This window comes from Phalacrocorax carbo, chromosome 18 (genome assembly GCF_963921805.1).
Source record: "Phalacrocorax carbo chromosome 18, bPhaCar2.1, whole genome shotgun sequence".
In the NCBI taxonomy this organism is placed as follows: domain Eukaryota; kingdom Metazoa; phylum Chordata; class Aves; order Suliformes; family Phalacrocoracidae; genus Phalacrocorax; species Phalacrocorax carbo.
The window spans coordinates 4,746,318-4,759,481 of NC_087530.1; the positions used below are offsets into that span (position 1 = coordinate 4,746,318).

The 13,164-nt window shown below is 54.9% G+C and overlaps 1 protein-coding gene across 3 annotated transcripts in view; it reads left to right on the top strand.

The window, feature by feature from the left end:
- Positions 1-10,308, top strand: part of VAV2 (vav guanine nucleotide exchange factor 2) — a 153,981-nt gene extending 143,673 nt beyond the window's left edge. For 2 of the 3 annotated variants that reach the window (XM_064468484.1, XM_064468485.1), the window contains 8 exons: positions 1,169-1,296; positions 1,534-1,608; positions 2,149-2,201; positions 2,961-3,077; positions 3,208-3,295; positions 3,390-3,513; positions 6,707-6,861; positions 7,424-10,308. In XM_064468484.1, the coding sequence (XP_064324554.1) occupies positions 1,169-1,296; positions 1,534-1,608; positions 2,149-2,201; positions 2,961-3,077; positions 3,208-3,295; positions 3,390-3,513; positions 6,707-6,861; positions 7,424-7,471 (788 nt within the window). In that variant the 3' untranslated portion in view covers positions 7,472-10,308. Of the gene's footprint in view, positions 1-1,168; positions 1,297-1,533; positions 1,609-2,148; positions 2,202-2,960; positions 3,078-3,207; positions 3,296-3,389; positions 3,514-4,538; positions 4,626-6,706; positions 6,862-7,423 lie in introns of all 3 variants that reach the window. The other variant, XM_064468486.1, reaches the window with a different exon arrangement.
- The last annotated feature ends 2,856 nt before the right edge of the window (positions 10,309-13,164 follow it).

Sequence of the window (13,164 nt, forward strand, 5' to 3'; positions counted from 1 at the left end):
GGCAAGTAGAGGCAGCGTCTGGATTGTGGTTGCAGATGTCCCTAACACGTGGGAGGGAGAAGCTCCTTCTGAAACCAGAAAGGAGCATTAGTAGCTGTAGAAGGGTCCTGTGCCACCCTCACAGCGAACAATGGGGTGTCAAAGTCTCTCCTGTCCCTGCTCCCCAAAGCAGCAAGCTCCTCCCTGGGCTCAGCCCTCGCCCGCTGCAGCCATCAGCACCACGTCGTTTCTGTGGGTGCATTCGTACGCCAGAGCAGGCTCTGCCCTGCGGTTAAAGCTTCTGCACGTCACACCGGTAACCGAGGAGTGCCTGGCAAATTTCCTTGTGCCACACCATCCTTAAAAGCAGACCAAACGTGTCCTGGCAGGGAGGCTTGTTGGTGATGGGGAGCATCCTCCTGCCAGCACGTGCAGGGATGTGCAGCTCCAGGCACTGCCCTCTGATGGGGCTGTTAGTCGTGATGGTTGCCACAAAGTTTTTTATTTTCATTTGCTTAAAACTAGACAGAGAGAGTGCTGGGCCTGCCCTGCCCGTGCTCTGGCTCAAAGGAGAAGGAACAATTTGTTTTTGTGCTTTTTCAGTTAAAAGGAAAGCCAAGCCTGGCAAAAAGAAACCTGAATCAAATTGGTGGTTAAAAAAAGCACAGAATGCTCTCGCTGGGCAGGGAGAGGCGGAGGTGGGAAAGCATTTTGAAGATAAACACTGTGGTTTTAATGCAGTTGGGGTAGCTTATTTAATGTGCAGTTGTTGGCGAGACAACTGGACTTTGACTGCGAGCTTCAGGGGCGTTTGGGTCCCAGGTCTGGCTGAAATTCAGTGGAAGCCGAGTGTTCACTGGTCCCTCCGGCAATCGTGGGTGTTACCACTGAACCCAGCGGGGTTTGGTGCTGGCTGGGCTGGGAGTCGGAGCTTTGGCTTGGCTCGGTCCTTCATGGGTTTATTTTTGCTCAGTGAACTCAGCCATTCATGTAACTGCAGGAGCCAAGACCGTTCTCTGTGGGCACTGCTCCTTTCTGCTTTCATGCTTTCTGCCCCAAAATCCTGCCTGCCAGTGCTGTTGGATTTGTGGTTCACAGGATAAGGAATAACAGGCTTCATGGAGGGCATTTTTGTTTTGCTTCTTATTAACACTGTCTAGGTGATGAAATTGTTTTGCGTCTGTTCCAGGTCCTAAAATGGTGGCAGTTCAGAACTACCACGGAAACCCAGCCCCCCCCGGGAAGCCGGTGCTGACGTTTCAAATTGGGGACGTGATCGAGCTGCTGAGGGGGGACCCCGACTCGCCATGGTGGGAGGTGAGAGCGATTCCCCTTGGGGAAATACCCAGGAGGTTTTAAACCAGTGACTTTTGCATCATCCGTTCTGTTTGTGGGCTTTCCCAGAGCGCAGGGATGTGCCGGGGCTCTGGAGCTGGGGCTCTGCGAGGTGGTTTGGAGCCCCGGAGCTGCAGCGGGGGCCACCTCTGTCCCTGCACGGCAAAAACGTTGCTCCCCCGTGCATGTCCCAGGCTGATACCCGGCTTGCCTTTGCAGGGGCGATTGCTGCAGACAAAGAAATCGGGTTATTTTCCCAGCTCGTCAGTAAAGCCCTGCCCCGTGGATGCGAGGGTAAGTGCCAAAGGGGAGATGGAGCCGGGAGCACCTGTGGGTGCTGTGGGAGTGCAGGGGTGGGCGCTGGGGACTGTCACGGGAGGTGCTGCTCTCGCAGTGCCTGTTGCTCTTCTCAGCCTTCTGCTTGAGACCTTGGTCCTTCCAGTAAGCCCCTGGACCTTGAGTGAGGCCTTTTAATGTTGGTCAAATTACCAAGGAAGTGGATGCATCATCCCGTGGTTGCAAACGTCTGGTCAGGTTGATCTCTGCCCCGTTCCCAAGGTTGGGGTTGGTGTGACCAGGTCCGGACTCCATTCCAGCTGTCAGCTGCTTCCCAGTTAAAAATCTCTCAGGTAAATGAAAAAACGCAGCATGCCCATCACAGCTGGGAGGCTGAGAGAGAAATGCTCAGCTACAGCACTGCCCTCCGCCGCCAAAGCCAATAATTCAGAAACGTCTTGGCAGACGAAAACCCTGCCGTGGAGAGGAGCGTCTCGCGTGTGATCTATAGCCTGATGAGGTGGTGGCTCATCAGTAAAAGCAACGCTCTCTTTGCAGCCTCCCAACAGCCGGCCGCCCTCGCGGGAGATCGACTACACGGCGTACCCATGGTGAGTCGCCCTGCCTGCCGCTGGGCACTCTGCTGGAAATGGCCTTTCTCTGGCCAGAAAGATATATCGACCTTGCCTTTTCGTTGCTACTTTGTCAGGAATCCATTCTAATAACAAATTACGAACGCAGGTTAGCAATGCTCTGCATCCCACCGCCCCCACGGCCACGGGGCAGCCGCTGCAGCAGCATTTGGGTGTTGAAACCTGGCGCAGCCCTCGCAGCGTCAGAGGGGATTTCTTCACTGATGGAGAGGGTCAGAGGCAAAAGGAGAGAGGCTGGTTTCTCTTCCCATTTTCTGTGTTTTCTGTGCCCAGAAAACGGCTCTGGGAGGAAGGAAGCAATTCCTGCCTTGGCAGGAGAGGCTGACCTTGGCGTGCCTCCTGCTCCTTCCCTCCAGCTCCAGCCAGGTTTTCAAATTCATGAGTCTAAATTATCCCCAAACCCCATCTCTTGCTGAAACCTTGTTCACCTGGGGACCGATTCCCAGTTAGTGGGATTTTCTAGGTGCACTGGAAACATTAGAGACTTCAAAGGGAAGAGGCTACACTCTGCATCACTCATCTCTGTTCAGTGGCTGAGCAGTGTATCTCTGGGCGCTTTCCTTTCTGCTCATGGAGTTTTGGATGAGACCTGTTTCTCTACTTGCCCAACCTTTATGCCTTTAAAAAGGATGTCTCTTTTTGTCTAAAACACACCTATTTTAAAGGTATGCGTTGATTTTTAGTTAATTAATTTAATTAACCAACCTCTGGGCTCAGGTTCGCAGGGAACATGGAGCGGCAGCAGACGGACAACCTGCTCAAGTCTCACGTCAGCGGCACCTACCTGATCCGGGAGCGGCCGGCCGAGGCCGAGCGCTTTGCCATCAGTATTAAGTGAGTAATACTTAATCTAGTAATTTAGTAATACTTAGTTTAGGAATTTAGTATTACTCGCACACAGAGGGCGAGATGGAGACGGAGTACGCAGCTACGTTTTCTTGAGTGCCTTTGCTACTGTTTGCAGGTTCAACGAGGAGGTGAAGCACATCAAGGTGGTGGAGAAGGACAACTGGATTCACATCACAGAAGCCAAGAAGTTTGAAAGCTTGCTGGTAGGTTTCTGTAGCCCTTTTGAGCGTGCCCCCCATCCCTGCAAGTCACGCAGAGGATGGCGGAGACAGCCGGATGCCTCTCCGTCCTTCCCAGGAGCTGGTCGAGTACTACCAGAGCCACTCGCTGAAGGAGAGCTTCAAGCAGCTGGACACAACACTGAAATACCCCTATAAATCTCGGGAGCGCTCTACCTCCAGGACCTTCACCCGCTCTCCAGGTAAAACCCAGCTCAGCCGTGCGAGCGGGCACCGTTAAACCCCTGATGGAAAATCTCACCCTTTCAGAAAGGTGTAGGAGCACAGTCTGGACGAAGGGATTCATAGCTTTGCTGTAGGGCTTGAGCCCCTGAATTTACAAATGAGTCTCCTGCTCAGCTGGTGGCATTTTGAGGACGGGTCTTGCAGGAGGTGGTGGGGGTCGGGGGGTCTGGCCGAGCTGGGGCTGCCTGATGCTGCTCCCCCAGGCTCAGGCAGCTCCACAGAGCGGGTGCATCCTGCCAGGGAGAGCTTTGGCTGGGGGACACTGGTTTCCCTCCTGCACTTTTGCACCCTGTGCTTGGGGGTGGTTTGTCACCGCCTGGTCATGCTGGGAGAGGAGCTGCAGCTGCAGGGGCAGCCCGGCCACCTGCGGGTAGTGAGCAGAGATGTGATGCTCCGTTAGTGGGAAATATCGTGTCTTACCTGCCCACGTGAGGTTTTTGTGCATGTGTTTTAATGGATCCGGTGCCAGTGTCACTTGTGGTGGTTTGAATCCCAGTGGGACTCCTTTAGTGGAGGTGATGATAGAAATGGTAAGTCTGTGCCTAAAAGAAAAGAAAGAAAAGAAAAAAAAAAACAAAAGGAAAGCAAAATGTGCACTAGTGCAAAATGTTCCATCTTGTCTCAAAGCCTGAGTGCAGAAATAACTACTTCGGGGGGAAAAAAAAAGTGTTTTTTAAAAAATTTTTTCCATGGTGCAGTTTATAAAGAATACCAAAGGAAGACAGTTTTTAAATGTTGATTAAACATCTTTTCCAATAAAATACAACCCTAGGATGACTTTTGAGCCCCCACACTGGCTGTGGGGCTGCGGACGGACCTGATGCTGGTTGTCCCAGCTCCGAGCCCCTGCGCAAGACCTCCTGTGTGCTTTGCCCTGTATTCCTCCATTGGCTTTTAAAGCATTGTGCATTATAGTATTTTTTTTAATTTCCTTTTTAATGCGTGTTCTGCCTCTTTCTGTTTCTCTCTAACCTCTTTGCAGCCTCCTGCGCTTCCTACAACTTTTCTTTTCTCAGTCCTCAGGGCCTCAACTTTTCTTCTCAGAGCTCCTCCAGTCCCTTCTGGTCAGGTACCAGTGCCTCTCCCCACCGGAGAGACCTGCCGCCTTCCCCAGGCTGCAGCATCCCCAGCTTGAAAGCCATCGCCGGTGGGACCTGCGGGGTCCCCGCTGTCCCTCCATCACCCGCAGGCAGTTCAGGGGGTCCCCAGTGCTGCCCTGGGGCACAGCCTGGAAATAAGTTAATTAACCATGGCTTGGCTGGAAGCAAAACACACTCCCCCCTCTCCCCAAAATCAAGGCAGGGAGGAGATGGAGTTGTCACTATTTGAGAAAGGGGGCTAAAATTAACAAAAAAGTGAATCTAGCGCATTGGGATCTCATGATGTACTTCAAGCTCAACCTGCCTATCCCCTGTGTTTCATCAAACGAGCATTGGCATCACACCGTCTTCCAGACCGTTTCTCCTTGCTGTACAAGGAGAACATCTCATGTCCGGCAGTTTTTGTGCTCTGGTATCTGAGGCTGCTCAGGAGCCCCTCGCTGAGGAGGCGGGGGGGAACCTGTGCTGTCAGATGTGTTTTGTGGCTCAGGCTCCCTGCAGAGAGTGCGGCGGTGCCCTGGCCTTTGAACTCCGTTGATGTAAATGTGTTACAGACTGGTGTCTGTTTGGCAGGGATCAGAGCAAAACCCTGCCAGCTCATGACTTCCTGTTGAAGCTTTTACCTTTCAGCATTTTCTTTAGGCTAGACAGGGAAAATCATCAGCAAAGCCACGCGTGCTTCCCTTTCTGCTGTTCTGGAGAAGAACACTTAACTTTTCAGGGTATTAGAACATAATTCTGGGAATTTGGGATCCTTTAGCTGCACACAAAGTATTGCGGAAAGGAAGCTGTGCAGCAGTGGGCTCTGAGCAAGCCCCGGATGAAAGAGCTCAAAGCTGCCGCGATTCTCGCTCCGTTCTCCAGCCTGGCTGTCTGGTGAGGACAGACGAGGCCTCCAGTGATTGCACGTTGTGTGTCTGGACCGTCTCCATCGCCATCCTCATCTCTTTCCATCCCGATAGCTGAAAACCTGGGCAAAGCTTTTCCTCAAACATAGTTCAACCTTGGTTTGCAAACTTTTAAAATTGGAATTAATCCTTGAAAGCCCTGGGAAAAAAAGGGTGGCTTCACGGAAAGACCACATCCCTTCAGGGTGGGGTTTTTTTTGCAAACTTGAGAGGAGGTGCTTTTTTCTCCTTCTCTGCCCATCCCATCCCTCCCACCATTGCTCTCCAACCCTCCTTCCCCCTGCCCGGACGCTGGGGCAGGGAAGCTGAGCGCTGCTCCTGCCTTTCCCCCCTCACTGCTGCTCCTCCCTGTGCCTCCCTGACCATTTCCCGCCTGAAGCGATGGAGATCCGCGGTGCTGGGGCCGTGCTGGTACTGGCGGAGGCCGGGTCCCAGGATGGCTCACAGGGCCATGCTTCTTATCCCAAGCTGTTGGTCAGCATTAGGGTTTGCAGGGTGCTTTTGCACCTTTTGGTCTGTTATGGGACCAAGTTTCCAAGGGCCCTGGCTGCTCCCTGGCAGGGACAGGAGCAGGGAGGATACCGGGTTAGCGGCTTGTTCCTCCCCATGGCAAAACATACAGGTGTTTCTCAGCACCTCTAGGAAAATCCAATCCCAGTAACTCAATTTTTTGAAGTAGTTTAAATACAAGTTGATTTGTGAAATCTTTTGACGTGGTGGTCCCATGAGGTGCTGGGAGCTGTGTGGCAGCCAGACCTGATATTGATAACGGAACAGGGTTTTTCCATGATTTCATTGTTGATGATCATGTATTCCTATGAAATCTTTTCTTTTACCACCTTCTCACAAAAGTGCCCCTCACCCCATGATCCCCACCAAGCCCCCCTAGACTCTCCTGGTCAGCAGAGAGGGGCTTCCCAAGCCCACGGAGCTGTTTAAAGCCCAGCAGGAATCCAGTCCATGTGGGGCAGAGCAACTCGGATGAGGCCCCACCATCCGCGCTGCTCCAGGTCGTGGTGTTGCAATGGGAGCCAGCGCCGCGGTGGAAAACCCAGGTTGAACCTCACCAAGCTTTCCCCAGGCTTCGGCTGGCCCCATGCAGCGGGGCAGCTCCCGACTCCCTCCGCTTTGTCCCCTCGCAGTGTTCACCCCACGGGTCATAGGGACGGCGGTGGCGCGATACAACTTCGCGGCGCGGGACATGCGGGAGCTCTCGCTGCGAGAGGGCGACGTGGTGAAGATCTACAGCAGGATCGGCGGGGACCAGGGATGGTGGAAGGGGGAAACCAACGGAAGGGTGAGCGCATCCAGATAACGTCCTGTCCCGTTCCTGCGGCGCACGGCCCTCCCCGCTCTCAGCCTGCCCAGCCAGAGCGCAGCAGAGCAAAGGGCAGGGGGACTCGTCCCATTCCCTCCTGCTCTTTTCCAGCTCGCGATGGGCTGTTGTCCCACGAGAGCCACCGCCGCGCTGCCAGTCGGTGCCGTGTGACAGTGACACGCAATGCCCAGAGCGCGCAGGCAGATGGGAGCATGTGGTGGGCAGGCGGGCACGCCAGCTCGGGCGGTGTCCGAGTCTGCTCTTCCTTAAACCCACTCGTGGGGGATTTATGCAGGAGTGGCTCTGCGGGTGAAGATCTCGGCGCCCTGGGGAAAAGCAGCAGGCTGATGGCTTGACTTGGTGTCCACAGAGTTTATAGCACTGGAGACAGATTATTCATGCCCTGATCCCATATGTATTGTGGACAACCCATGCGTCCAAGGCAATGTATAGTTGCTAGCTCCATCCCAAATTAGGGTAACAGAACAGGAGGTCCCTTCGGCTCCCCACTCTCCGGCTCACCTCTCCGCTTCCCCGACAGGTTGGCTGGTTTCCCTCGACATACGTGGAAGAGGAGGGGGTGCAATGACTGCGGGGATGTCTGATGGAAAGTCGTCGAGCGCCCAGAGCGAGCCGCTGCGGACCGTGCACACTTGTCCCGACGCCTGCGGCTCCCCGCGAGATGCGGCCGGACGCCTCCCAGGACTGCTCCCGCAGACTCTTTAGCAATCCGTTCCTCTGTACAGTGTGTGCGCGCGCGTCGGGGCCGCCGGCGGCCTCGCTCCTCTGTCGTGTATAGAAGATTGATGGTCTCTTGGAAAACGTTCGTGTAGCAGCTGCAGAAGAGTCCCGGGACAGCCGCGCTCCCCTGCATGGACAGAGCTGAGAGACTCTGTGCGGTGCCTCACCGGAGGCTGGGGTCCTCCAAACCTCTTTTACTAAGGGTGTTTTAAAAGCCACTGTGGTGGTGACGGTGGGAGGGCGAGGCTGAAGGTTTGCACCTGGGCTGGTGGCTGGGTGTGCTAAGGTGAGAATTTGGGGGTTTCTAAGGGGAGGGGGCGACTCAGCCCCGAGGAGACAATGTGAACCCCTGCCATGCCGCTCGGGTGGGCTCCCTGCGTCAGGATTTCGGCGGTCGCCCTGGCAGCCGTGCGGCAGCGCCCAGCAGCACCGTGCTGCGGCCGGGGCGAGGGGGCAGAGCGGGGACACCCGACCCGGGAGGAGGAAACGGCTGTTGCTCGTCTCTGTGAAACCAGGAGTGCGTTTTGACCATCAGACGCAGGCTGGAAGTGGAACTCCGGGTCAGACAGGAGGGGAAAGAGCCGCGTTGGCATGCCAAGCCTGTTTTCTTTACAACTGCCTTCAGTCCCACCAGCCTTGCTGCAGGCAGTGGGGCACAGCCCGGGGTGCAGACTGGTCCCACTGGTGAGCAGGAGGTCTCGGCATGCTGCAGGACTGGAGATGTACTTTGCCACGTAAGGGTTTTGGGGGCCACCAAGGCATCAGGTACATGCAGAGGAGTGGATGGGAGCTTGTGTCCGTGGGTCTGTCCTGCCCTCGCTCCCAGCTTGGTCCTGCTGTGGGCAGGACCCCCCTGAGCCAGGCCGATTTTTCTTGCAGCCATGACACGTCCCACTTCGCTGAGCTCAGGGACGAACCCACCTGAGTAAGGGCTACGATATCAACTCCTCATTTCTCTTGCTAAGTTGTGAAAGCATCTCTTCTCCAGCTGAGTGCACTTTTGGGGGCTGTGAGCGTTGCCTCCTCTCTTCTTCCCACAGGCTGTTACTGCTGCTGCTGTCAAGCAAAGGTCCGTCTGTCGCGGCGCTGCCGCTGCGTCCTGAGCACCGTCCATCCGAGTCTGTTCTTTCCAAAGTGCAGCCGGGGGTTGGTAGGCAGAGCTGCCGGGTGGAAATCCCACCCATCGTCTTCTGCCAGGCACTGGCTTTGCTCTCCAGTTCCAGAATTTCCTTCCGAAGTGCAAATACAAATACGCGTGGGGGTGTGTGATGGGGAGCAACTTTCCTCTACCCAGTACCTGAGCCCCAGGAGGTGCCCTCCTTCCAGCCTCTCTGAATAAGTGGCATTTTGAGCTGGTGCTTCCATGCCCTGACGTTGTTCCCCTGGGACTTGCGGTGGTCTCACCGTGGGGCACCGTGTTGCCGGTGTGGGCTCTTGGCATCGTGCTGGTGCAGGTCTGGGAGACACCAGCACTGGGGGGGTGAGCGGTGCTGATGCCCTCGGTCCCTGGCGAGTGGGTACCACAGCTGCATCTGAAGCCTCGCTGTAAATGGAGCAGTAGTGCCCTGCTCAGGATAATAAATGGAGGAATTTGGGGCTCTCAAGGAAGAGGGAAGGATATTAACTTGGAAATTAAACGTCATTGCTCAGCGACAAGCCCAGAGCTGCCCTACTTTGCTGCCCATTCCTCCTGGAGCCCCGCGAGTGCCCCCGCGCTCGGTGCCGCGGGGGGAGCGGGGTGGGTGCAGCCAGGGTCTGGCCGGGGCAGATGCCCACCGGGGGTCTTTGCCAGGTGACGGGGACACGGAGGAGGCTGGGGGCTTCCCCAAGGTACTGTTTGGTGCTAACCTCCCCTGGCCAGCCCCTCAGCGCTCAGCTCGGGGTCCGCTCGAGGGGGAGCACCCAGCTCTCCTGTGCAAAGCGAAGAGCCCCGCTCCAATTCCTCTAGCTGCGCTGGAGCTGGGGGTGTTTTTAGGGTGGATGAGACACATGCACACGCACACCCGAGACAAACTTGCAATGGCTCGTGTTATGCCTCGGATCCTAAAGCCTTACGCGACCCTCCTGTTTAACATGGCCAATTTTGTAAGGTGACAAGGGCATCCCCCCTGGAAGAGCACGTACTCTGTCGCGGGGACCATGGCACCGTCTCTCCCTTACGCCCCAGAGGGGTCCCCGACCTCCACCACTGCCTGTGCTCCCCTCCCAGCCCGGCCAAATCCAAGGAGCTCTCCCTCTTGTGTTTACTGTTGTAAGAAACTTGTTAAAAAGATTGTTTTGTTTGTAAGTAATTATTCAGCCATTTGCCACAATATATATCTGTGAATAAGAATGGGAAATGTTTTTTTATGATGGCGAGGAAATTGTATATATATTTTAGTTCATCGCAGATCATTCAAAATTGCAATGGGATACGTTGGAAAATAATATGTAAATTCCTTGGGGTTTTCCTTTGCACTGCACTAACTGGGGTAGGGTGGAGGGGGTTTAAAGAAAACTGTTTGTTTATGGGATAGTTTATAGCTGGGAATTTGGAAATCATTTGGAATAGCTTGTAATGCTGGAATAGAAACTTTAGCTGCTACTTAGAAACCCTTTTGCATGTGGTTTTTCCAGACTTTTTTAAGTTACAATACATCAAAGTAAATTCCACAATGAAAAAATAAAAGTGTAATTTTGCTGATAGGTTTTTTTTTATAGCCATGTTTTTACTGTGCTGGAGGGCTCAGGCTCATGTCGGGCTTCTTGTCACTGAAGTCCCCTTGGCTGTGTTGGGGCTGGAGGGGTGGCCTGGCCAGTCCAGGGGAGACGCGTGCTCGTGGGGATGGATCCTTTCCAGTTGCTGCCATGAACCGTAAGTCTTCGTACCCCTTCCAAAACTCAGAATAAATCCTTCCTGCAGTGCCAGACGTGGCTCTTTGCAGTGAGGCGCTGCTGAAGCCGACTGCTCGTCTGTCGAGTTCCTTCTTGTTGCTGGAGCAGCTGCTTCTGCAGTTGTCCCGTGCTCCTGCTGGGCGGCTTTCTTGGGGCTCGTCTCCCTGCCGGAGCCCAATCACTGCGGGGTGAGAGGAGGAGCATGATTTTCCATGGCTTTTAGTCACTGCCGAGTACCGTATTCCAGAATCCCACTCAGTCCTGCACGCAGTAGCGTTTTCCAGAGCAATAAAAGAAATCGCGCAGTTGCTTTTAAAATACCTGAGGCGCTGCTGGAGGTTTCATCCAAGAGCAGGGACACGAGATGCCACTGTGAGCTGCCATGTCATTTAATTAATAATAACATTCAATTTCTTCTGCTCTTGGAGTCCCCAGTGCTTTCTCCTCACTTCAACTTTCACAGGGTCAGCTGAAAGGGGCTGTGGAAATGAGCAGAGGTGTTTCACTCGGTGAAGCAGGACATTAGCTGGCCACTAACTTTCGGATGCCGATTTGAAAAGATGCTGCTCAGGCAGGTATTTAGCCTTGCCAAAGGGATGACCCCTGCCTGGGATAAACCCTTTCCCCATTGTTGCTTTTCAGTCTAAGGGAAGCTCTCCAACATACACCCTGTATGAAGTCCCGGGTTTGGGTACTTGGGTGCTCTCCTGCCGGCACCGCGCATCGGCCCGGCACCGAGCGGGTCGGGCATTGCCATCAGATGCCCACGGTGCAGATGGGCTGCAAAAATACAGCACTAGAGCCTGGAACCGACTGATGGCTGCAAGAGCAGGTAAATGTAAAGATCTGCTTCCATGCAAGGTCTTGGCCCTGGGGACATCCTTGCCACCCCAGGGGCTGGCTCCTCGGTGGCGGCGGGTGACATCTGACCCTCGGGGGTGGTTGGAGTCAGCGGCGTTGCAGCCTCGGCCAGGTGGGTACCTCGACAGCCGGCTTTGCTCGGCTCCACATCTAAACCTCCCCCTGGGGTTTTCACTGATGAGGGCTGATGCCTCGGGGATAAATGGGGCATTTATTCACAGTGCCCAGCCACGGCCAGGCGCTGTAATCAGACCAGGAGCAGCCTTCCCAGGGGCATTAACAGGAGAATAAATCCCCAGCCTTGGCAAGCACAGCTGGCTCCAGCCTTGCACAGACCCTGGCCTGCCTGAGGATGGGGGACGCACCAGGCACAGGTTTACTTTCTATTTATTAAATTATTTCCCCCCCCCCCAGCAATAGCAGCTGCTGACATAATCTCCCACATCAGCTGGGCTCGCCAGGGCGCTGCCTCTGCTCTGAGCAAACACGGCGCGGGGGATGGTTGCGCTTGCTGGCTGCCCTCTGCAAACAGCAGGTCCCGCTCCGAGCTGCAGAGCGTGACAGTCGCCCTGCGATGTCCCTGCGGCTGGGCCTTGAGCACGCCCCGCGGCCCCGGTGGCCTGTGGCCGGCCAGCCCGTGGCCACCTCCCTCTGCCACCTCGGCTGGTCCGTGCCACGAGCAGGCGCGTTGGCTGGGTGCAAGCGCTCGTGCCGCCCGGCTCGGGGGACTCCAAAACAAGGGTCCAAACTGCTGTGCAGTTGGGATGGGGAAACTGAGGCAGGGGGTTGCCAAGATCAGAGCTCAGAAAATCTCTGCCCAGCAGGACTGTGCAGGATCGAGCCTGCTTTCGGTTTGGGGTCACGTACAGGTAATGCTTTCCTGAAACCGAATGCAGACTGCAGTGCAGGGGAGAGCAAAGCCAGCTCACCCAGGTGGGGTCCAGCAGCGGTGGCGGTGGCACTGGCACATGCTTGCAGCCTCATGCACGCAATGCTCAGCTGCAGTTTTGCAGCACGCATGGCTCGTTCATTCCTGCATTAGCTATAACGTTTTCTGTGACCTAGAAAACTCCAGCTGGCACTGTGCTCCTTTATTTTGTAGTTAATATAAGAATTATTGGGAAAAGATTGAACTGGCGTAGGCTTCCTCTGTATTGGGTTGATATCAATAAAAATAACCACCCTCGTTCCCGCTCTGGAGCTGCAGCAGAGGGACTGAAGTCGTGGGCGCTTTCTCTGCTGTCCGTCCTGAGCTTGGTGAGAAGCTCGGGCTGCTGAATGCGTACTTGGGCTTCTATTGTTTTAGGTCTGGTCTAACCCAAAGGTCGTCTTTATAATTAGTACATGCTGATGAAATGGTTCTGGCCTGTCAAACAGAAACACCCCACTGCAAACAGGAGTTTAGACTTGTTTGCGTCTCTGTGGTTATTTTGAGCAATTAGTCCATGGAGAAGTCTGGAGGACTTGGGGCTCTCTCTTTAAAACTTAGAAACTGATTTTATCTTTGGGAGAAGGAGAGAAATGCTGCCTGAGACAGGGACTAATGCTGGAACAAGCAAACCCCTCCGCTTCTATTCAAAGCCTTCCCAAACTGGGAGAATTTGGCTGCAGACTGGGTACCACGGTGTGCTCAGCGAGCAAGAACAGAGGCATGGGGCGGTGGGGAGCAAAGGGGGGCGCTTCCTAGTCTCACGGTGTTGTTGAATGATAAAAGCCCCCCCCAAACACCATCCCTGGGCTGCTTGAGGCTCCATGGGGCCAGGGGCAGGCGGTGCTGCTGGGACCCTGACCACACCAGCTGCCGGC